This window comes from Carcharodon carcharias, chromosome 18 (genome assembly GCF_017639515.1).
Source record: "Carcharodon carcharias isolate sCarCar2 chromosome 18, sCarCar2.pri, whole genome shotgun sequence".
Lineage (NCBI taxonomy): Eukaryota > Metazoa > Chordata > Chondrichthyes > Lamniformes > Lamnidae > Carcharodon > Carcharodon carcharias.
In genome coordinates, this window is record NC_054484.1 from 34793537 (window position 1) to 34818647 (window position 25111).

Here is a 25111-nt window from a genome sequence, read left to right on the forward strand (position 1 = left end):
TCAAGTTAAATTGGTTGAAGCTGAGCCTTTTTCAGCTGTTATCATTGAGCCAAAAGAGCAGTCACTTTGGATTGGGGTCAGTTGGTTATAACACATGGGATAGAGCTTGCACTGAAGTTGGTTTGTTTATCATCTTAGCTTTGCAGTTGACCACTTTATTATTTTCAACATCATTTTTATAACCCCTGTAGGCAACCCTGGGTCATCATCTATACCATACTCAAAAGTCCTACTAGAATGACTATTGGCGTAGCGTGAAGTACTGTAAACTCTGTAATATATAGAAAATTGACGGTTCCTTTTTTTACTAGGAATATAAAAATCTTGATGGCAAATTATTTTTAATTTCACAAAGTAATATGATCTATAGTTTGTAATCAAACTCAAGAATGTTAGAAATAAGCAGTGGCGTCATTGGTGTCTGAACTTGTAGCTTAATATTTCAAGTTTAGAACCTTTGTCATAACTGAGTGCTAATCTGTTAAAGGGAATACATTTGGAATATTAACTTAAACTTTCACTTTTCAGATTTTGTCAGACTTGCTGCGTATTTCTAGCATTTTAAAAAGTATTTCTAATTTCTAAGTTTTTTGGCTTGTATTTTAAACAGTATTCTAGCTACATCTAGTGGCAGGAATTGAATATTGTGACAGTGACAATGCTTCGATAAAATGTTTGGATTTCTTAATGTCCAAAATTCTAAGGTATTCGAGTCCTGATTGAAAACCTATGTAACACCATCAAAATTAATGCAAATATTACATCAAAGAAGGACATGTAAGCACTTTTGTACTGGATGGGTAGGGAGGAAAAGTTAAATTGTCTGAATTTTACTGCAGGCCATTATGCACATGCATGACATAGGAAGCTGGTTTAGTTCAGAATCATAGCTGAGTAAAATTTTAGGCTTAGAAAGTGGCTGTTTAAATGGGTTGAAAAGCCGAGAATAATTTTGTTTCATGTTTTTCCCATCAAGGAACCTATGTAATAAAGCAACAATACCAGTGATAGGAGGGAACAAAAGAAAGATAACTGTTGTCAGCATTTCACAAGTGCTTTCTAAAATCCAGTTAATGATATTTGAATGAGATTGTCCATCTACTCTTTTGGGTGCAGAGTACAGAATACAGTGCCATGTTCTTAATGTATGTATGTACACATCAATATTTCCCCTTCCTCTCCAATAAAAACTCAAGGTTGAATAGTATTAGATCACAGTTGATTCCACATAATTCAGAGTAGCTGTCTGGGTTCCCAGGCTCCAACTGCAGTGCAGTGAGTAATGTTTTCAGCAGAGAATGTTTTCCAGCTCTCATTCTTGAAGTTGAATTAGTGTCAGAGTTAATAGTGTAATAACTACAAAGAAAAATATTCAGGAGGAAATAATTACAGAAGTACAAATAACCTAGAAAAGAGAAATGCTGAAAGAAAATCACAAATGACCTAAGAGTGCCATTTTGGAAAGAAAAATGGCACAAGAATGTTAACTCATAGGATTTGTTATTCCTTCTCAAAAGCACTTGTTTCACATGTCTTTTCAAAAGTAGTTCAGATTTTTTTTTGAAAAAGAGAAAGAAACTGGAATTAATCAAACAAGTATCAAGATGGAGAATCTCTTAACCTAATATCTGCAATATATCTGAGTTCACAAGCTTTCTAGTCTATTTGTATTGAAGAGAATCACAGAATTCACAGAATCACAGAATATTTACAGCACAGAAGAAGACCATTCCTACCATTATGTCTGCACTGGCTCTCCGAATGAGCAGTTCACCTCATGCCATTCCCCTGTCTTCTCCCTGTAATTCTGCACATTCTTCCTATTCAGATAACAATCTAATTCTCTTTTGAATGCCTCAATTGCACCCATATCCACCACACTCTCAAGCACTGCATTCAAGATCCTAAATACTTGCTGCGTGAAACAGTTTTTCTTCTGGTCGTCATTGCTTCTTTTGCCAATTACCTTAAATCTCTGCCCTCTTGTTTTTGATCCCTTCATGAGTAGAAACAATTTTCCCCTATCTACTCTGTCCAGACCCCTCCTGATTTTGAAAACCTCTATCAAATCTGCTCTCGGCCTTCTCCAAAGAAAATAGTCCCAACTTCTCCAATCTTCTTTGTAACTGAAGTTCCTCATCCCTGGTACCATTCTCATGAATCTTTTCTGCATGCTGTCCAAAGCCTTCACATCTTTCCTAAAGTGTGGCATCCAGAACTATATGCAATACTTCAGCTGATGCCGAACTAGTGTCCAATACAAACTCAATATAACCTCTAAGACAAAAGCAAAATACTGCAGATACTAGAAATCTGAAATAAAAACAGAAAATGCCGGAAAATCTCAGCAAGCCTGACAGCATCTGTGGAAAGAGAAACAGACTTAATGTTTCGAGTCCATATGACTCTTCTTCAGAGCTAATGAGAAGTAGAAATGTGATGGAATTTATACTGTTTAAGGCATGTGGAGCAAATAAAGCAGGATAGACGGTCAGTGATAGGTGGGAGCTATGGAGAGATTGACAAAGATGTCATGGGAAGACACACACACACACACACACACACACACACACTCTCCCCACACATGCACTTGGCAACCACGCACATGACCTTCTCCCACTCTCACATACATGCACCACCCACACAAATACACACGCACAAACACACACCCCAGAGACCCCTTAAACAATATAAATTCCATCACATTTCTACTCTTTAGCTCAGAAGAAGTCATATGGACTCAAAATGTTAACCCTGTTTCCTTCTCCACAGATGCTGTCAGACCTGCTGAGTTGTTCCAGCATTTTCTGTTTTTATTTCAATATAACCTTCTTGCTCTTGTACTCTATGCCCCTATTAATAAAACATAGGATATTGTATTCTTTACTAACTCCTGTCTCTTATGAACAAGGAGCAGGAGTAGGCCATTCAGCCTTTCGAGCTTGCTCTGCCATTTAATAAGATCTCTCAACCTGTCCTGCCACCTTCAATGGCTTATGCGCATATACACCCAGGTCCCTCTGCTTCTGCACCCCCTTTAGAATTGTACCCATCATTTTATATTGCCTCTCCATGTTCTTCCTAGCAAAATGAATCAAATCATAGTTCTGTACACTGAATTTTATCTGCCAATTGTTCACCCATTCCACCAACCTATCTATGTCCTTTTGAAGTTCTACACTATCCTCCTCACAGTCCACAATCCTCCCAAGTTTTGCATCATTTGCAACTTTTGAAATTGTGCCCTGTACACCAAGGTCTAGGCCATTAGTATATATCAGAACACTGACCCCTGGGGAACTTCACTACAAACCTTCCTCCAGTCCGAAAAACATCCATTAACCACTACTCTCCGTTTCCTATCATTCAGCCAATTTTGTATCCACGTTGCTACTGCCTCTATTGTAATTTAGGAAATGCAGCAACCAATTTTCACACAATAAGCTCCCACAACCAACAATGTGACAATGATTAGATTGCCTGTGTTTCTTTATGATGATTGAGGGATAAATATTGCCTGGGTTGCCAGGGAAAACTTCCTTGCTCTTCTTTGAAATAGTTCCATGGGATTGTTTACATCGAACTGAGAGGGCAGACTAGGTCTCAGTTTAACACCTCATCCAAAAGACAGCACCCCTGAAAGTGTAGCACTCTCTCAGCACTGCATTGGAGTGTCAGCCTAGATTGTTGTGCTCAAATCCTGGAGTGGGACTTGGTGGGGACAACAGTCCATGTGTAAACAACATGCAGATATTGATTCTAACCTACAGGCCCGAGTTCAGATTTTAGGAAATCTATTGACTTGCTAAAAAGTGCCCACATTTCTTTTTATATTGATTCTTGGGAATCTTGAGGGCATGTTGACCTATTAACCCTGATGATAGATAGTAATCAATTTTTTAAAAATTCATTCATGGAATGTGGGCTTCGCTGTTTGGGTCAGCATTTATTGCTCATCCCTAGTTGCCCTTGAGAAGTTTGTGGTGAGCTGCCTCCTTGAACCACTGCAGTCCATGTGGTGTAGGTACACCCACAGTGCTGTTAGGAAGGGAATTCCAGGATTTTGACCCAGCGACAGTGAAGGAACGACGATATATTTCCAAGTCAGGATGGTGAGTGGCTTTGAGGGGAACTTTCAGGTGGTGGCATTCCCATCTATTTGCTGCCCTTGCCTGTAGTGTGAATTATCAGGACGTGTGTATTTATCCTGATAAATACTTTGAATTGGTATGGGAGCAATGTCAGGTTCACAATCAAGCAACAGCCATTTGCTGAAAGCTGGATCTTTATCTTGCCATAGTCCTCTCTTCATCATGTTTGTTATCATCCAACCCATAAAGATTTTTAGCACAGGCCTGTTAATGTAATTTAGAGTTATGATATGACACACACTGCATGTCCTTGTTCATAAGTCAGTGAAAGCTAACGTGCAGGCGCAGCAAGCAATTTGGAAGGCAAATGGTATGAAGACCTCTATTACAAGAGGATTTGAGTACAGAAGTAAAGAAGTCTTGCTGCATCTAGTTTTGTCATTAGCAAAGCTTGGAAACATTACATTTGGTCCCACATCCAAGCACTGATCCTTGCGGCAGTCACAGCCTGCCAACATGAGAATGATCTGTTTATTCCTACTCCCTGTTTTCAGTCAGTTAACAAATTGTCAATCCAAGCCAATATATTACCCCCTATCCCATGTGCTCTAACATTGCTTACTAACCTCCTGTGAGGCACCTAATTGAAAGCCTTTTGAAAATCCAAATATGCCACATCCGCTGGTGCCCCTTTCTCTATTCTGCTAGTTACATCCTCAAAAAACTCTTAACAGGTTTGTCAATATGTTAAATCTATGTTGACTCTGCCCAATCCTACTGTTATTTTCTAAATGTCCAATTATCACATCCTTTATAATAGATTCTAGCATTTTCCCTACTACTGATGTCACGCTAACAGGTCTGTAGTTCCCCATTTTCTCTATCCCTCCTTACTTCAGAAGAAGTAATTCTGAAGATGACTCATTCAACTCAAAATGTTAACTCTGTTTCTGTCTCCCTAGATGCTGCCAGACCTGCTGAGTATTTCCAGCACTTTGTTTTTATTAAAGTAAACACAGGTTGTGCAAAGCCAATTTGTTTTACTGAACGATACATTGCGGATTGTGCTTAGAGGGAACTTTGGTCTTGTTCCATCATTGTTGCAAACTGGTTTCACTGTAACTATCGATACATGGGGCAGAATTTTTAGCTTGGTGGGCGGGTGCGTGCCCAACACGCTGAAGCGTTAAATAAAGCACGTTGACGTTGGCCAAGCATGCCGACATCAACATGCACACTTGCGATATTTTGCTAGATGGGTGCATGATGGAGACAGAGGCGCGCCCATTAATTAAGGCCCTTCAGATACCAACCGTCTCTGACTTTATGTAGCCCGTGCGATTTTTAGGCCATCACACGGTCAAAATGGACAGGCGGGCAGGCCACAATTTGCAAAACCTCATCCATGGGCGGGATAAGAGCGATCAGTGGCCTTGTCAAAGTGGTTAATGAGGACTGAGGGATTTCACTTGCTGATGGTTGCTTCTGTGAACAGAACAGCTTCATTTCACTTCAGAGCTGCATTGAGAGAATTTAGAGGCTTCAGCTCAGGACTCAGTGTTGTTTTCCAGGCCTCTGGAGGATTCACACCGCTTGGGGCCTCCCAGGTATCAGTCAGCCCTCTCTTACCCTAATGGGGATTGTGGTCTCCACTGGAGGCACCTCCTCTGAGGAGAGCGTCAGAAGGGGGAAGAGGCCAGTTGTCCCTATTCAGCTTCCAGGGGAGTGACCTGTGGCAGGAGGGGCGCAAGGCCAATAGGAAGTCCAAGGCGGAAGGGGCTGTAGAAGATGCCACTATCCTTCTGCCAGGGTTTACAGGCAGCAATGCAATATATCTGAGTTGCAATGCCAACGGAGGCTCCGTCTCTTTAGGGAGACACTGACCTCCATCTGTCAGAGGATCGGCCCTAAGATCAGCTCCAGATGTGTGGGTGGACACCCCAAGCCAGTGGCGCTGAAGGTCACAGTGGCCCTCAACTTCTATGCCTCCAACACTTTCCAGGGGTCAGTGGGGGAGCTTTGTGGAGTCTCCCAATCAGCTGCCCACAGTTGCATCAAACTGGTGATAGACGCTCTGTTCAGGTATGCATTTACTTTCATTCATTACCATATGGATGAGGCCAGCCAGGCAGAGCGAGCCAGAGGCTTCACAGTGATTACTGGGTTCCCCCACAGTAATCGGGGGATGCAATCAACTGCGCACGTAGCCATCAAGGCGCCAGCGGGTGAGCCGGGAGCCTTCGTCAACAGGAAGGGATACCGCTTCATGATCATGCAGACAGTGTGCGATCACAATATGCAGATTCTGCAAGTGTGTGCAAGGTATCCTGGCAGCTCCCATGATGCTTACATCCTGAGGCACTCCCTTGCGTCTTGGCTCTTCAGTGCTTCAGCCCAACTGGATGGATGGCTGTTGGGTAACAAGGGCCATCCACTCAAATGGTGGCTTATGACGCTTCTCTTTCACCCAAGAACAGAAGCCTAGCAGCGGTACAACAGGGGTGATGCCTCCACAAGGGCGGTGGTAGAAAGAGCCATAGGTCTTCTCAAGATGTCCTTATGATGCCAGGACCATTCAGGGGGTGCACTCCAATAGCCCCCAGATCTTGTGTCACTGATAGCGGTTGCGTGCTGTGCTCTCCACAATCTGGCACTGGCAAGAGGGGACCCACTGGAGGAAGGGTGGCAAGGGCACCTGCAATGCTTTGATTCAATGCTCCTTCAGCTAGACTACCAAATAAGAGTTACCACCACATGCCCGGGCTGCAGGTTCCATACTCGATCCCTGACGGGACCAGTTCCTTGGTCAACAACATACACTATGTGCCTTTGCAATAAAGTTTCAGGAGACACATGCCTCTCATAACATCATGGCTTATCCTGCACCTACAGAACAAATGAAGCATACAGAGGCCAGTTGCACAAAATAACATCTCATTTACTTGTGAATGTGCAATTTTGCAGAAATTAACATTAACTGGTGTTTTCCATCACGCCATTAAAAAAAGTAAAGAAAAATGGGGGAATCAAATATCACCCGCGACATGGCCATGTTGTGCATAAGGTACTTTAAGATTTCGCTTGCAGGTGCAACGTCCAGTGATGGCACCAGCATTGGAGACAGCCTGCTCACTCTGCTGCGTTGTTGGCCTTGATGACCTTGGCAGGCATCCTCTGGCCCACGGAACCTGTGCTGGCCCCGCCTGGGAGGGAGTGGCCAGTGCCAGGGCTGGCATCTCCTCAGTCACTGCAGCCTCATCAGATGCCATGGTCACTGGCAGAGGAGTGGAGGAGTCATGCAGAGCACCCTGAGAGGAGCCCGCAGAGAGGACAGGAGCCCTTAGTGGCAACAGGCCAAAGTTCGCCAACATCAGGTCGCATGGACTTCCCTGCTCACTATTGATGGACGGACACCTAGCTGGGATACTGGGTACCCAATCCATCTCTCACACTGACACAATAACTTTTGATATGGTACTTTATCAAATGCCTTCAGGAAATTTAAGTAGAGTACATCCGCCAGTTCCCCTTGTTATGATTACATAATAAATATAATTTTCATAATATTTTTCTTTTTTTTTGTAAGGTAGGTTTATGGGTGTGAGTGTAGATGATTCTGACTGATTTAATTACATTTGGAGTCAGGTAGATTGCAAGCTTGACATTATCAAAAAAAGCTACATGTAGACATGTACTTGAAATGCTAATGAGTAAACATGGATGCTGTCTTAGCATGTTAGGTGTGATGGGAATTTGTATCTTTAGATAAGTGAAGGGATTATTTGGATTTCTAAGGGATGTTAGTCTGTTCATAGCTGGCCAGATGAGCAAGCCTAAGTTGTGTGTTTATTTTTCCCAAAGGTTATTGACAATGTTGGCAACATGAATGTTTTATATTATGGGAAAGGTACAGTTCCAAAGACATATAGAACAATGGAATTTACATATTAAGGAGAGAGAAACATATATAAAGGAGAATGAAAGGCTATGTGGTGGGGGCCGTGTAAGATTTAACAGGAGTGTGTGAAACAGCTTTCAAGAAGCCTCCAGCCACATGTGCATAAGTCTGCTGTGTCCAGTAATTAAAGTTGGAGAAAGCCATTTGGAGTTCCACTGTCAAGTGGGTATTGTGCTAATTTGCTGGTTTTGTTATTAAATCTAAAACTTATTTTGGACTGTTGCCTTAAAGTGGCTGTGTAATTAGGAGTCAGGTGAATTAGGAATTTTAGGATTTGTTATAGTAGTAAATAATTGTATCTTATGTACGTGCTTGAAATCTTTTCTTTTGTTAATAAATATTTTAGTTTAATTTTTAAAATCTCTAAAGGTCTTAGTGGACTCATTGCTTCTGAATTCAGAGCACACATCATCTCATAATAAACACAAATTGCAAACCATTGTGATAGTGTGACCAAGTTTCCCTTGTGGATTTGGTCTGCCTGGCACACATCTGCCACATCATAACACCCTTTATCCACAGCACATGTGACTCCTTCAAAGAACTCCAATAAATTGGTTAAACATGATTTCCCTTCTATAAAACCATGTTGACTCAGCCTGATTGCATTGAATTTTTTTAAGTACCCTGCTATAACATCTTTAATATTTGCTTCTAACATTTTCCCTATAACAGATGTTAGACCAACTGGCCTATAGTTTCCTGCTTTCTGTCCCCTTCCCTTCTTGAATAAAGGAGTTATATTTTCATGAGGGACTGCAGAAAAATCATTGGCACCTACTGTTTATTAGGCTTCTTGGGATCAACACATAGACCTTGATGTATGGTTAATGAGGTAATCATAGGTTAAGCATTAAGAAAAATGGAAGCTTGCCTAACTTGAATTTTAAGCCTCACTTGATGACAGTTGCAAGGATGGAGTGTGGAAAGTTGTCACTACATTATATAGAAGGAAAATTCAGCTGAATTTGAGTTACAAATTTTATTCTCTATTCATCTGTCAATGTCATTCATGGCACAGTTGATAGCTCCGTCACCTCTTAGTCAGAGGTTGTGGTTCCCACTCCAGGAAATAGGCACAAAAATCAAGATGCATGCTCCAGTGCAGTACTGAGGGAGTGCTGCACTGTTGGAGGTGCCGAATTTCAGATGACACGTTAAACCGCCGCCTCGGGGATGTAAAAGACCCTATGGCACTATTTTGAAGAAGAGCAGGGTGATATTCCCATTGTCCTGTAAAAATGTATGCCCCGCAATCAGAATCATAAAAAGAGATTACCACTTTTGGAGCTTGCTGTATGCAAACTGGCTGCCACGTTTCCTACAACAGTGACTACACTTGAAAATAAAATATTTTGCTGTAAAGCACTTTGGGACATCCTGTGGTCAGGCAAGGCAAGGCACTAAATTTTAAGTAAAACTTTCAATTTGCATCTAATATAGACATGCTTTTAGCTGGACAATCCTATTCCATTATAGTAATGTATAGGCTTTTTGTTTGTAAAATTACATGTTCTTCTTTCAAACTTTCTTTGCCCTAATGCAAGTATCTTTTTTCCATTTCTTTATATTAGGAGGGGGATGCAGTCTGTGGCAGGGGGAGTGGTAGGGGGGTGGTTTCTGCAGCCCCGCTCCGCCTTTATATTGCTGAATATTGCAAAATAGAGCTAAAAGAAATGTAAGCTTACTTTTCATTTATTCATTACCTGTATTAAGTACATGCCTTATAACATAATTGCAGGTATTGCCATAGATCTTGGGACTAGTTGAAAATGGCACCTTCTAGACTCTTTTAAAAGAACTAATTTGGGTTATAACCACATGTGAATAGGCTAGCTAAGTGCTGTGAGTTCAATGATGTTTTGCATGCAACCTTTGCAGTTTTCCACTGCTATGCTTAGGGCTGTCAAATCCTAAAGAGAAAAAGAACATTTTGTCACTCTATGCTATATTAGACAAAGTTCTTGTGCCAAGAAATGCTGTTTTGTTATGTTTACCTAATGAACTGTTGCCCAGTAGCTGTCTGTGATGTGGAAAGAAGATTAAAATGAAAAAGATATACCACAGTTGTCATATCGAAAGCCATCACAAGAGTTTTTCAAAGTAACGGTTGCTAAACTTGGAGTTTCTTTGCGTGTATAAATAGATTGATTCTGGGAGAAGAGGTTCAGTGCATCCTGATGATGATAGCTTCTGAAACTAGATATGTGTTATGCAAGAGCATTCACATAAATGGATAAGGCATTTACATTAATCTCACCTTTAGAGACTGATACCGCTTTCTCAGCAAACTGGAATGCATCTTTCACTTTCCTAGAATAGTTCAACAGGTTTCAACCAGTGGTTTTTCTTCATTACAAATATATCACATATGGATCAAACAGCAGATGAATTAGGAGACAGTGGTAGATCCTGTCCCATTGGCTGCAAATCCTGATTCCTCTCTCAAATTATTACTCGATCCTAAGATCTCATTAGCAGTGCAAGACTCCAGTTTCCTGTGCAGTGGTCCCAGGATTTCCCTACAGTAATAATTCCTTAATAATAATATTATGCAGAACATAAAACATCAAATTCAGGATAAACAGAATAACTGGAGATCCTCAAAGTCACGTGTTTAAGATGATGTAAATGACGCACTTGCTCCTTGAAACACTTTTCCTGGCACAATCTCCTGTCAATTATTATAAAAGAAGGACAATGAACAAACCATGGGAGAACTGGTGGTTAAATAATTAAGAGGTAACTGAAAGGAGGTTCTTGGTCTTCTACTTTCATGATGATTCAAGATCAAATACTGCTTAATATTAATTTTTCAGTTGTCAGTGAAAGTTGATGGCAAATAGTAATCCTCCGTATTCCAAGTCCTGAGTCTGTAATTGGCCTATATTGTTTCAACTCCCCCTTCTCATATGCATCATTGTGACCACAGAAAGATGGGCTTCTTCCATGCCTTTCCGAAGGCATCTCTTAAGTTGGCTGTCAAATTTTTGCTTCCTGGTGGGAAAGTACTCAGGTACTCAATACCAACATTTGGCAATATAGCTTAGATTGAAAACTCCTTGAGCTTGAAATTAGCTGAGAGGGGATGAGGGAGCTGGAGTGTTGGTTTGAGATTGGAAGACAGGCAGAATTTAATGCCCTCCCCTGAGCCAAGTTTGGAGGTGAGGGGTTATTTAATCAAGTGGGAGGGTGCCAGGTGGGGACCCCACCACCTTCTCGCCACTGCCCTGATTAAGTCCAAGATAGGAAGGCTCATGGACAGGCTTCCCACTCCACTGCCATTGCCCACTTAAGGGCCTCAACCAGCTGCTGCTGGTATTCAACTAGTGGCAGTTGCCAAATGGGGAGCCCGAAAAGCAAACCCTGGCGTGTTTACTTGCGGGCTCCTGGAGGTTCGTCATTGTTAGCTGCTTAGTCCCTGATCGAAGGACCTGGCGTCGAGAAGTGTTGGGGGGTCCACTGAGAGCCACTATCACTGCCCTTGCCTCTGACAATCCCTCCCCTCCTGCAAACCCAACCTCCGACCCGTATCTGGGCCTCACTCATTTATATCCTGGTTCCTCACAGATCCTGGGCCTCTGGTGGGTGCATTGCCAGCAGCTACCACCAATCCCCTGGTGGCTCTGATGGCAATGAAGAGCTACCATTGGCTGACAGCTCTTGGGGAAGGCCCGCCTCTGATGGTAGGCCTGACCCAAAGGAGATGATATGGGCTCTCACCAGTTGGCGTGACCCCCTAGATTAAATTGCACCCACAGAAGCACAGGTTTCCTGTAGGTCCTGATGATTATAACAGCAGGACCTGATTTCCATTCTTTTTTTCTCAATTGTCCAGTCACAACCAGCCAGATTGAGAGGCTGCCTAGCAGGTGGGCAGCCCTTAGGTACCAGGCTGTAGCCAGGGAGCGGGGAGGAGCCGGGAAGTTCGGAGAGGCTAGGAAGGGGAAGGAAGATTGGAGTCTGAAGCTGGGGTGGTGGGAGGGCACTGGGGAGGAAGATCTGTGTTCAGAGCTGTGGAAAATAGGGGGTGGTAGAAATTATATTTGAAAGCATGGGAGGAGGAAGATTCGAGTCTGGAGCTGGGGAAGATTGGGGGAATGGGGTTGGATCTATCTACACAGTAGAAAATGCCAAAAGCACCCCAGGAATAATAAAAAAGGAGGGAACCAAATGGAGGGAGGAACTTAAAAAAAATCACAATCAGTAGAGAAATGCACCAGGAAAACTAATGGGACTAAAGGCTGACAGGTCCCTTGGACCTGATGGCTTGCAATCTAAGGTCTTAAAAGAAGTGGCTGCGGAGATAGTGGTTTTTATCTTCCAAAATTCTCTAGATTCTGGAAAGGTCCCAGCAGATTGGAAAACCTCAAATATAACGCCATTATTCAAGAAAGTCAGAAGGCAGAAAACTATAGGCCACTTAGGCTAACATCTGTCAGTGGGATAATGCTCCAATCCATTATTAAGGAGGTAGTAGCAAGACATTTAGATACTCATTCTACAGTCAGGCAGAGTCAACATCGTTTTGTGAAAAGGAAAGTGTTTGACAAATTTATTAGCATTCTTTGAGGATGTAACAAGCAGGGTTGGTAAAGGTACCAGCAGATATAATGTATGTGGATTTCCTAAAGGCATTCAATAAGGTGCCAGATAAAATGCTTCTGCGCAAGATGAGAACTTATGGTGTAGGGGGTGATATATTAGAATGGATAGAGGAGGATTGGCTAATGAACAGGAAACAGAGTCAGGACAAATGGGTCATTTTCAGGTTGGCAGACTGTAACAAGTGGAGTGCCACAGCGATAAATCCTGGGGCCTCAATTATTTACGATCTATGTTAATAACTTGGACGAAGGGACTGACGGTATTGTAGTCAAATTTGCTGATGATACAACAATAGATAGGAAAATAAGTTGTGGGGAGCATACAAAGAGTCTGCAAAGGAATATAGATATGTTAAGTGAGTGGGAAAACATTTTGCAGATGGAGTATAATGTGCACCAAAGGGTTAGAAACTTTGTTGAACCCCTCGGCTGTAAGACAGACAAGGAATGTATATTGTAAATATCAAGAGTATTGAAATTCTATTGAGGCACCTCAGAATGGAATATGCTGTGTGGAGACGAGTTGAATTATATTGCAGTTTCTGTAATCTTCAGTTTGAAATATTTTGCCCTCAGGCTGTGTGCCTGACATGGAATGTATATTGTAAATATCAAAAGTTTTACAGTTATATTGAGGCACCTCAGAGTGGAACAAGCTGCAGGGAGACAAGTTGAATTTTATTGCACTTTCTGTAATTTTCAAGTTGAAATGTTTTGTAATGTTATGTATTTTATTAATAAAGTATGTTTTTGGGAAAAATTGTGGGAAAATGTGAGGTTGTCCACTTTGGCAGGAAGAATAGAAAAGCAGAATATTATTTAAATGGAGAGAGACTACAGAATACTGCAGTTCTAAAGGGATCTGGATGTCCTTGTACATGAATCAAAAAATGTTAGCATGCAGGTACGGCAAATAATCAGGAAGGCAAATGGAATGTTAGCCTTTATTGCAAGGGATATGGAGTATAAAAATAGGGAAGTCTTGCTACCACTGTACAGGGCATTGGTGAGACCACACATGGAGTACTGTTTACCCGTTTTGGTCTCCTTACTTAAGGAGGGACATACTTTCATTGAAAGTTCTTCAGAGAATGTTTACTAGGCTGATTTCTGGGATGAAGGATGACATGATCGGTTTGATGATGCCGTGGAACCAGTTTGCAATCGTCCACTCAGCCCCCCGATGGTGGGCCGCGTTTCCTGTCTTCAGGAACCTCATTGTAATACATCTGCATATCATTATTAGGCTAGCTTGCCGGAATCGTCCACTCATGTCAGCAGGAAAACACGCCCACGTGTTTCACAACAGCACATAAGCGATGTGGACCTGGCGGGCTACCCTTCGCTCGGGACTGCAAGGTTTGTTTGCCTACCTTGCTTCCGTTAGCACTCGCAGTCATCAGCACTAGGTTTCACAGATGGCACCACATCACTTTTAAGAGGGTTCATGGAAGGTCTCCGTCTAGTAGAGCAGCCATATGTGGGTGGCTTTTCAATGGTTGCAGGGCTAGGGCTTGCTTGGCGAAGGTTGGAGAAGTGGCCTCAGGCAATGGAAGATGCTACAGGGTGAGGGCTGTACTGGGGAAGTGGGGGGGGTAACCCAAAGTGTGTGTGGAGGCACGTGTTGATCTGTGCAAGTGGCCTCGAGGTGGTGAGGGCTGAAGAGGTGGTCTCCAGAGAAGATGAGGCCAGATAGACATGTGAGGGTATGTGGGTGAGAATGGGTGGTGATGTCCCTTGAGCTGGCGGTGAGTGAGATGCCAGTGAATGTCACAAAATGCAAAAAGACTGCAGCCCCCAGGTTTAGTGATGCATCCCTGGCTTAACTGTGAGAGTTTAGAGCGATGAGATGGTTGGCATGCCCTGGCTGCATGGATGAGATCATTCATCCTATATCTGCATTGGATGGCCAACCTCTTCTGTGCAGTATAGGCACTGATCATCACTGCCACCACCTCTCAAGCCTGGTTGGTCACACCGCTGCCCATGCTGCGGCCAGAGCAGGAGTAGAGGACAAGACTGCAGGCCTCCACAGTGCCCAAAAGGCATTCCAGGATGCATCACTAAACCTGGGGGCTGCAGTCTTTTTGCATTTTGTGACAACTTCCCTGCAGTAGTCGTGGGCTGGAATCACTGAGAGCTGTGCACGTGGCTGGACTTGAAATATAGCGCACGACGTGATAAAGCGGTGAGGCGTGGCAGCAAATGAGACCCTGCCTGCCATCGAAATGGTGTGTTCCCCGGAATGCATAACTAATGCAGTGGGTTTGGGACGATACAATATGAAAGCTCGCCATTGCAGCTGGTGGGTAAAACGTTGTATTACCTGCCCACTACTGCATTTAGTGCAAATCTGGGACGATTCCACCCATTAAATTCTGAGGGGGCTTGACAGGTTAGATGCTGAAAGGACGTTTCCTCTTGTGTGGGAATCTAGAACTAGAAGGCACAGTTTCAAAATTAGATGGAGACGAGGAGGAATTTCTTCTCATTAGTTTTTGGAATTCTCTTCAGCAGAGACCCTTGGAAGCTGGGTCATTGAATATATTCAAGGCTGAATTAGACAGATTTTTGATCAACAGGGAGCCAAGGGTTTTGGGAGACAGGCAGGAAAGTGGAGTTAAGGCCACAAACACATCAGCCATGACCTGATTGAATAGTAGAGCAGGCTAGAGGGCCCGAATGGCCTTTTCCTCCTCCTATTTCTTATAATCTTATGGAATCCGAACAAGGCAATATCTGGGAGGCTTGTCTGTCAGGGTGGAGGGGGGAGTTGGGCAGTAGGGGTGGACAGTAAGATCAGAGTCTGGAGGTGGGAGAGGTGGGAGGGTACAGAGGCAAATAGTGTCAGGGAGGATGGTTGGAGCACATTGAAGGCCAGAGGCAGATGGGAGTTTGGAGGAGTTTATTAGCGTTGGCAGGGGGGTGGTGTGGGCGAGATCAGACGACTTGTGGAGGAGATCAAAGAGTTGCAGATTTTAGCAAAGCAGTAAACTAGATCCTGCCAATAAGTGGAGAGGCACCTACCTCCTACATCCAGAAGCCCTCATTTCCCTTTAGACCTGAGGGCTGGAAAACTCAGCTGGCCAGAGTTAAATTTAAAATGGTGGCAATTTATGAGGCAAACAACCTCATTGTAACATTTAAATTGCCTACCTGCCTCTTGACCTGTCTCTTTAAATCAGAAGTGGATTCATAGGAGCTGGAATTCAAATTTTTAACATTTTAATATCCTATTTTTGGGGGTTAAAACCCCTGCCAGATTTTACTTACAACAACGACTTATATTTATGCAGACCCTTTAACATAATGAAAAGTCCCAAGGTGCTTCACTGGAGCATTATAAAACAAAATATGCCACATGAAGAGATATTAAATCAGATGACCAAAAGCTTGGTCAAAGATGTAGGCTTCAAGAACTGTCTTAAAGAAGGAAAGCAAAGTAGAGAGACGGAGAGGTGGAGGGAGGTTATTTCAGAGCTTAGGACCCAGGCAAATTAAGGCACGGCCTCTGAAGAAGAGTTCTATGGACTTGAAACGTTAACTCTGTTTCTCTCTCTCCACAGATGCTGCCAGACCTGCTGAGTTTTTCCAGCATTTTCTGTTTTTATTTTATATTGGTGGAGGAATTATGATTGGGAATGTACAAGAGGCCAGAATTAGAGGAGCGCAGATAGGAAAGTTCAGAGATAGGGAGTACAGAGATAGAGAGGGGTAAGGCCATGGAGGGATTTGAAAACAAGGATGAACATTTTAAAATTGAGACGTTGCTTAGCTGGGAGCTGAAATAGGTCAGCAAGCATAGGGGTGAGAGGGGAACAGGACTTGCCCTGAATTAAGACACGGACAACAGAATTTTGGATGATCTCAAGTTAACGGATGGTAGAATGTGGTGGAGTGCATTGGCATAGTTGAATCTAGAGGTAACAAAAAGATGGATGAGGATTTCAGCAGCAAATGATTTGAGACAGGTGAAGTCGAGCGATGTTATGGAGGTGCAAATAGGCGGTCTTAGTGATGGCATGAATATTATGTCAGAAGCTTATCTCTGGGTCAAATGTGACACCAGGACAGCGAACAGACTAGTTTAATCTGAGATTGTTGTGGATTAGAGTTGGTTGTTAGGGAAGAGAGTTTGGACAAAACCAACAGCTTCAGTCTTCCCAATATTTAATTGGAGAAATTTCTATTTATCCAATACTGGATGTTGGATAAGCAGTCGGATAATTTAACAAAATTGAAGGAGTCAAGAGTGATGGTGGTGAGGCAGAGCTGAGTGTCTCAGTGTAGCTGAAATCCAACGCTTTGCCTTCGGATGATGTCACCAAGTGGCAGCATGTAGATGAGAAATAGGAGGGGGTTGGATAGATCCTTGAGAGATACCAGAGAAGCCATTGCAAGTAATCCTCTGGCTACGATTGGATAAATAAGAATGAAATCACGTGAGAGCAGTCCCACCAAGCTGGATGACAATGGAAAGGTGTTGGAGGAGGATGATGTGGTCAACTGAGTCAAAGGCTGCAGACAGGTTGAGAAGAATGCTGCGGTCACATAGGATGTTATTCATGACTTTGATGAGATCCATTTTGTACTGTGGCAGGGACAGAAATCACATTGGAGGGAGTTCTGGAAAAGATGTGAACAGATTTGGGAGACGACAACATGTTCAAGGACTTTGGAGAGGAAAGTGAGGTTGGAGAAGGGATTGTAGTTTGCAAGGATGGAGGTGTCAAGGGTTTTTTTTAAGGAGAAGGGGTGATAGCAGTAAATTTAAAGAAGAGAGGGACAAAACCTGAAGAGAGAGAATGGCTTACAATATCAGTTAATATGGTGGCCAGGAAAGCAAGTTGGGTGATCAGCAGTTTAGTAGGAATGGGATCAGGAAAGAATCTCATGGACAGGATAGGCTCAGAGAGGGCTTGAAGTGAAATAAGAGAGAAACTAGAGAAAGGTGCAAGATCAGGGCTAGGGCGAGGTGAAGCATTAAAGGAAGTTTAGCCAGGCGGACTAATGGAAGGGAGGGTCGTTGCAGAGGCAGCTGATCAGAATGTTTCAATTCTTAGTGACAAAGAAATCCATGAGCTCCTCACACTTATTGTTGGAGGTGAAGTTGGAGGGGACAGGGGAGAGGGGTTGAAAGAAACGGTCTTCAATCACGAAAAGAAGCCAGGGCTTATCTTTGCTTCCAGGATAATCCTGGAATAGAGAGCAGTTTTAGCAGGACCTGGTATTGCAAAGTCAAATATATATAATTAAGCCTGAGTAATTTATAAACTTTGAGAATTCAAGGGAGTAGAGACTGGACCTTGTTCCATCTGTTTTACAGGCATGTGGCAGTGCCTGGAATAGATGATAGGTGCCTTACATATGTAAATGAAGGGCCTAATCCCTTGCAAAAATTGAATAGCGGTCATTCGAACAGAAGGCAAGTCTTCTCTTTGGAGTGGGTGCTAAACACATGACCTTATGACCCCTTTAACATTCAATCTTTAAAGGCAAAACAGAAAGTTCATTTTGTGTGTGGCATGCATAGGATTGATTTAGAAGCACAAGAAGAGAATCCCAAATATTTCCAGGATTGAGTAGTGTAATTGGTTAGAACGCTTTCATTTCATCTCATCTCTGGTTTTGTACCAAAGCCATCCTGAACTTCCACATGGAAAATACTTGAGGTGTGGGAGGGGGGGAGAGAACATCTGTCATGATGTATACTCATCACAGAATCAATCCTTTGATGTGACATTAGGAAAAGGTCATTTGCCTCATTCACTATTCCTGACTTTACTGCACCTGTCACATGGTGCTGGGGGCTATTTTTGTGCTTGGTAGAACAAATGACACCTGGCTTGTAAACATCAGATCAATTAAATCGATGTTTTTGTATCTTGCTTTTGGGCAGAGTGCTGCCTCTTTATCACTGCACAGCAGGTGTTAAGTACATCACAGCACTAGGCCTGAAATCTGAGCCAAGCACTCAGCTGCTAATACTGTACAGGGGACATCTGAGAGCACGGGGGTCAATTCAGGGTGGACCTTATGCATGTCACGATATCTGTTCGGTCTAACTTATGCTATTCAGTATGCAAACACTTTGGAAAGAGCTGACGTTTATGTCGTTGTAGGGTATTTGTTTTTAAAAGTCAATAATATAATTGGTAAACCTGTTCAATTTTAGCCAGCTGCTGGTACCTTATGGTCTTGGCTTTCAAAACCTGATTTCACTTCTTGAACAGCAAAATAAGCCATTATTTGCTTTCTGCTGCATGTACTGGATAAAAAATTATTATAATCCAAGGAGGTTTCCAGAACATTATTATTATCATATTTCAAAATGGAGCCTACATGCCTCATCCCATCATTTCCTTCTTTCCTGTTATTTCTCACTGCATCTTTGATTGTATGAGAGAATCTCTTGTCATATCATGACATGCAGATTTATGCATCCTAATCTTTTCTTAGATAGTTTGGATTCATGGTATGACCTGGCTGTAAGAATGCTAAGTGCTGGCTGTAAGGATTCTGTGAATTACAGGAAATTTTTTCTTGTCTCTGACATGACCTCCACGAGTGAATTCCATCAAACGTTCCAAGGATGGTTAAATAAAGCATTGCAGCTTCAAAGTTTGAGAGGCATCATAAAATTTTATTTGGCTGACACAGTGATGCCTGACATCCCTCAGGCTGCCAAGCTGTTAGTTTTCCCATTTCTTCTTAGCTCCACCATTCCCACATGGGAATATCAAACATGAGAAAGAACAAGCCAAATTGGAATGATTTCTGCTTCAGCCACTGTAAGCAGAAAGCAAATCTCTTGTAGGGGAAATCCATTCTTGAACTAATCATGTTGCCTAAGACTTTGAAAATAACTCTGAGACTAGTTGATAGGGTCATCTTCACACAATTCCAAACAATATTGTTTGGGCTAGGCTACAACTGGGAGCCGTGCCATTTAATGGAGCTGTTCTGGTTCTAACTCCTGATCAAACAGGCTGTCCTTCTACCCTAAGTATTGTTGAAAAGAAAATAGTGCAGGTTGCACTGTTATATATGTCATATTTTTGTTTGTACATGTCTTAGGACAGGTGGCTTATTATCATAAGATTCAAAGATATCTAAAACTGAATAATATGCTGAGTATCAAGGGTATACAATTACCCAATTATACAGTGTGTAAAGGTAGCCAGGATTGTCAGAAACATATACATATGGATGGAAGGAGGGAGATTACTTTTTAAATGCATTAACAGAGCTTGGAAACAGTACATAGTAAGATGAAACTAGAATGAGCGTAAATAGAGGAAGTAATTAAAGGGTAGCCTTGGATAAAAAAAATAGATGGAAACTGGATTGGAGAGTGGGGCTGGGGTGAGTGGTGGTGATGTCATTAAAGTGTGTGATATAATACTGAGTTGAAAGGAACAATGGTCCCAGGACCAATCCTTCATTGTGCTGAATTATGTGATCTCAGCCAAACACTGAGGGTTTTCCAACATCCCAAGGCTGAAGGGGTGGCAAGGGGAAATCAGCCAGTGTTGCTGCTCCTGATTGCTATGCATTGATCATGCTGAATTTGTGTCTGTCAATGTATAGATATTAGTTTAAAGATGAATCAACTCAGCTTTAAGAAACCTGCCTATACTCCCTATTCCAGAACCAGTGAGCAGGACCAGTGAGCATCAGTTGGATGTGGCTGGAAGGCAGCTAACAACCTTTGAAAGAAGGATAAGAAGGGGAAAATCAAAAGAAAAATTGAGATTAAAAAGAGAGAATAGGCTTGGATTTTAATTTCAATTAATTTATCAGGCAACAATGAGTCTTAGTAATTGCTAATTTTGCTCCCTTTGTATTTTTAACATTTTAAGCAAGTAATAAATAATACAGGCTTAGGAAATTTTATGTATAGAATGTATTGTATCAGAAATGTCAAAACTCAAGATTTTCTGTAATGATTGAGTTGGTTGTATTGGAACCAAAGCTTCTCAGCTGAAGTAGTGGTAACAAAAATTCAATTGACCAGCAATTTGGGAGTGCTAATGTTTGGGCTCTTACAAATGGTGAGACCTGAGGAGCCCTGGATGTTGGGCATCAGACCTTATTCCCATACAGACTTTGTTGTGGGAATCCACTCAACTGTGAGAAACTTGCCAGAATAGATGGGAACTGGATTGGAGAGGGGGTGTGGTGGGGTGGGGGAGTTTGTCATTTGTGTGACATAATACTGAGTTGAAAAGCAGAAAGGTCCCAAGGAACCCCAAGCAGTGAAAGCTCAAGCTGCTGCTTATGCCAAGGTAAGTGATGGTCTAAGGAGAACGGTCACTGGTCCCTGGGGGGACATGGGGTTGGGCAGTAGACTTGAGGCTAGGGTCTAGGGCGTGGAGATCAGGGCAGAGGAGACCAAAAGCAGCAGCAATCAGAAATAAAAACAGTAAATGCTGACATAGTCAGCAGGTCTGGCAGCATCTGTGGAGACAGAAACCGAGTTAATGTTGCATGACCCTTCATCAGGTGATCTTTCAGCAATCTGGAGAGTTGTTTACAAGTAAGTAACTTAGATTTTTAAATTCTTTTACACCTCTTTCACGACTGTTTTTGCTGGAGGTAGTTCCTGGGTTGCTTTCCTTGAGGCAGCCAGAATTTGCAATTGGTCTAATATCTGCTTTAGGTGTTGGTAAAGGATGCCTCTTATTGCCTGCCCAAAATTTTGAGAATATAGAAAGCCACATAATTTGAAAAACAGATGCTGCACCATTCAATTTCTTGGCCATTGTTTCTCTAATACCTAAAACTTGATATTAGCACAAGTACCACCCTGCATTAGCTTCTCTCCCAACCTAGTAATAAAGCTGAATTGATTATAGCTATGAAGACCCAACTGGCCCAATTGCCAACCCTTCCAACTGAAGGAGGAAGTATAACAGCAGTTGAAATCTTTAAAAGAGAAAGTGTACAGAACAAAATGTAAATGCAAATACTATGGTTCAGCTTGCACGGCCATATAAAGGTTGGCATCTGTTCAAATGTAATATCATATCCCTTTAGCAATTTCTCAATGCACTCATATTCCTTTAGTGCGTGATGCGTTTTACATACAGTACAAGATTGATTTATTTAGGACAGATACCCATCACTTCACTTAAGTTCATGAAAGCAATTAGCCCCGAAGGAATCATAATTGCACAGATTCAGGTCATGCTGGAAATTGGATACAGTATGACAATAGTCTACCTCAGTCTGTAGGTATTATAGAGTTGACTTTTTTGCAGAAATATTATTTTGTTGACAGTAAAGTGCACCCTTGAGAACTATATTTACCTAAGGGGGGGGACATCTATTCAGAGTTTTTGACCCATGCAATTTGGTCACATTCTTCAAAAGGCAGAACCTGTGCACAAAACAGAACATTGACTCTCCACATTAATAACTTGGTGTGGTTGAAATTGGGTACATTTTGGGGGAAATGAAGTATATTACATTGTAGATCTTGGTGATTCTCCTCTTATTTTTGGTTTCTTCAATTAGAATAGAATTCTTAAACTCAACTATTTTTTCCAAGGTGATGTTTCATTTTTTTGGGAAGATAGCAACATTAGTCATCTGCCAGCCTTTGATATCTGAACTGTGGGACAGTGAATGTTTGAATATTAAGTAGTAGTTCAGAGGGAGAAATCCCAATTCTGTGATGTTTGGGAAGAAATGGATCAGCACATTCATTGTCTCTTTAGCTTGCAGGTGATATCAGCTCAATATCTCAATTTCACTCATTTTTGATAGCAATTGCAAGAAGAGATTGATTGCTTGTTTCTCACTGGTGGCCAAAGTAGATATTTTGTGTATAAATTATAAGATAGTGGCATTGAGATTTAGATAAGAGAACCTTCCTGCATATGTGACTGGGTTCAACAAATGTTATTGAAGCAGGCAAGTCAAAGTGCATGCCAGTAAAAAGCACTTTTCCAATTTTCCTTCATTCTAAAATAACCTACGTGATTTTCTGACATGCACATGCACAAGTTACCCAGAAAAGTCTCTCTCAGTGAGTAAATTTAGTCACTGTTGAAAAAGAAACTTTGTTATAGTTCTGTGGATTGACAGCACTAACATGAATAATGATAAACTGAAAAGTTTGAGGATTTTACTTCTTCGTTCCAATGCCACCTTCATTTGATAACGACTTTGCCTTGATTTCATTATTTGTGGTTGGAAATTTAATTTATGTATACTGCACAGAGATTATAACTTCACGAAACTTCACCGAGAAAATTTATTCTGACAAGTCCATTTAATCTATGTGTATAATATAGACATTGGCTAGCAGTAAAAGTCAAGCATTAAGAAAGCAAAATACAAAAAACTGTGGGTCGCTTGACAATTCATTGCTTTTGCTTGATAAAATTTACAGAACCAATTACCATGTAAGTTGTGTTCATTTCGCAGCTAAAAATATGAAATATGTTTAGGAAAGCAGGAAAATCCTCCTCTATTTTCCCAAGAGTTCAGGGTAATTGCTGTTATTTCTGTTATAGTGCTATATCAATTTAGTGAATTGGCAATTTGGTAACATTTGCTATTAAATAATTTTAAGCATGAATGCAGCAGCCATAGTTCAGTGCTACACTGAGCTTTACACAAAACCCATCTAAGAGTGAAGGGTTAACTTCACCAAGAGCAGATGGACATCTGAGAACTTCAGAGTGAACGGTTGACATTGTACTGCAAATCAAGTAGCTTTTTAAGATAATTACAGTTTTTTCATAATTTCAGATCAACACAAATATAATCGCTCAGCCAATTTTTCTAATTAGTTCCTTTACTGTGACAGTTTCAGAGTGAAGTGTTTATATATGCAGAAGTAAGCAGAATCTTTGCTATGCTGTGTGATGCATTGACTCAGTGAAAAGCTTCCACAGTGAAATATTTCAGGCAAGAGAAATTTGAACCATCTCACCAGCCCATTTCCTTCCTCTAACATATATCTGCATTATTTATAAAATATAATAAGTTTGAATCCTTTAGATACCAGGCATTTGTCAATTTCTCATTAAGTCCTAAAGTTTCCTGCTCAACCACACACAATGACAACAAATTGCATTTACGTAGCACCTTCACCAATTTTCTCCATATGCTAACAACTCTTTTTCTAAAGTAAAGTCGGAATTGCTTATTTATTTGTTTCCCTAATGTTGCACCAATAGAAAAGATGGCAGAAAAACAACCTTTCTTAATTCATCAAATTCATCACCATTTTAAAATTCTTTCCCGTTTCCCCTTAATATTCTTTGTACACAATATTCATGATGGAATACCAAAGGTTTTCTAATCCATCAATATTAAAATGAGGCTATTCTCTAAGAAAATAGATCACTGAAAATGCATGGATTATTAGCTACAATGGGAAATAAAGATAACTTCAGATATTTTTTAACTTGACAAACACAAGTCATTCTAATTTACCTCTCACTTCCTTGTATAATCTTTTTTTAAATTATTTTAAGTCTAATGTGTTAATGTCTGTCCTGCCTTCTCCTCTTGTAGAAAGGATTTAATTACTAATCAAAAAAATATTTGAATGGCCGAGCCATTTGGAAAACAAAGCCCATAATAGCTCCCCCCCACCACCATAATAAACTCTAACTGAATGTAAAATTAACCCTACAGGCTATTTTGTGTAGGTGCTGGTATTTAACTAAGAGGCAAATAATGCTGGTCACATCTTACATTTTAAAAGGTCAGGTGGAGTACACAACAATGCAGGCAGCAAAATAATGATTATTGCAATTTTGATTCTGTCCAAAAAAAATCTTGATCAGGTTGACAACATAATGCTATTATTTTGAAATCTCAAACATTAATCTACAGTACTGCCCATCAATTAATTTCAACAAATTGTGTTTATTCATATGCATTTCTTGCTAATGTATTATCACAACATTTTACTTGCAAAATTGTTACTGCCAAATAACACTAACCACAATCAATATGGTGGGCTTACTGTTGGACTGCAAGTAGAATTTTCTCCTCCTCCTTTGGACTTATGATTGCAGATCTGACCCAAAATCCAACGTTTTGTTACAGTAAGTCCTGTGTATTATAGATATCCAGTCTTCAGAAAAGAAGACAATGAGTTGGACACGTTTATGTTGGCTTCCTTTTCTTACTCCAGTTTTCGTTGACGACATTGCACAGGAGGTATATTTGCTTGAACGTAGAACATAGGTTTTATTCTGCCTGTTTAAGGACTGGACTTGTATGCAGGGATCTATCTGTGTCCAGAGGCTTGGGCAGTGGGCATGGAGTGGAATGATCCTCTATATTTATCTCACATTTCAGTGGAGCTATGTACAATAAAGGCAGATGGCTCTGTCAGAAAGCTGACCTAACCTCTCCATAGAGAGATGTAACAAGACAGGGCTTCAGGGCTTGGAAAGAGCTAACCATATGCTTGTGATACACATTTG

At 41.4% G+C, this 25111-nt stretch overlaps 2 protein-coding genes across 10 annotated transcripts in view; one reads left to right on the forward strand and one right to left on the reverse strand.

Moving 5' to 3' along the window:
• Positions 1 to 24883, reverse strand: part of filip1l (filamin A interacting protein 1-like) — a 254298-nt gene extending 229415 nt beyond the window's left edge. For all 5 annotated transcript variants that reach the window (XR_005945860.1, XR_005945861.1, XM_041211434.1 and 2 more), the window contains exon 1: positions 24646 to 24883. The gene's annotated coding sequence lies outside the window, so the exon portion shown is untranslated. The remainder of the gene's footprint in view (positions 1 to 24645) is intronic.
• cmss1 (cms1 ribosomal small subunit homolog) overlaps positions 1 to 25111 on the forward strand; it is a 330534-nt gene that overhangs the window by 252386 nt on the left and 53037 nt on the right. The window contains exon 1 of one of the 5 annotated variants that reach the window (XM_041211439.1): positions 24650 to 24727. The exons of the other annotated variants lie outside the window; for them this stretch is intronic. Within the exon in view, the coding sequence (XP_041067373.1) occupies positions 24688 to 24727 (40 nt within the window). The 5' untranslated portion in view covers positions 24650 to 24687. Of the gene's footprint in view, positions 1 to 24649; positions 24728 to 25111 lie in introns of those variants that run through there. 5 annotated transcript variants of the gene reach the window in all.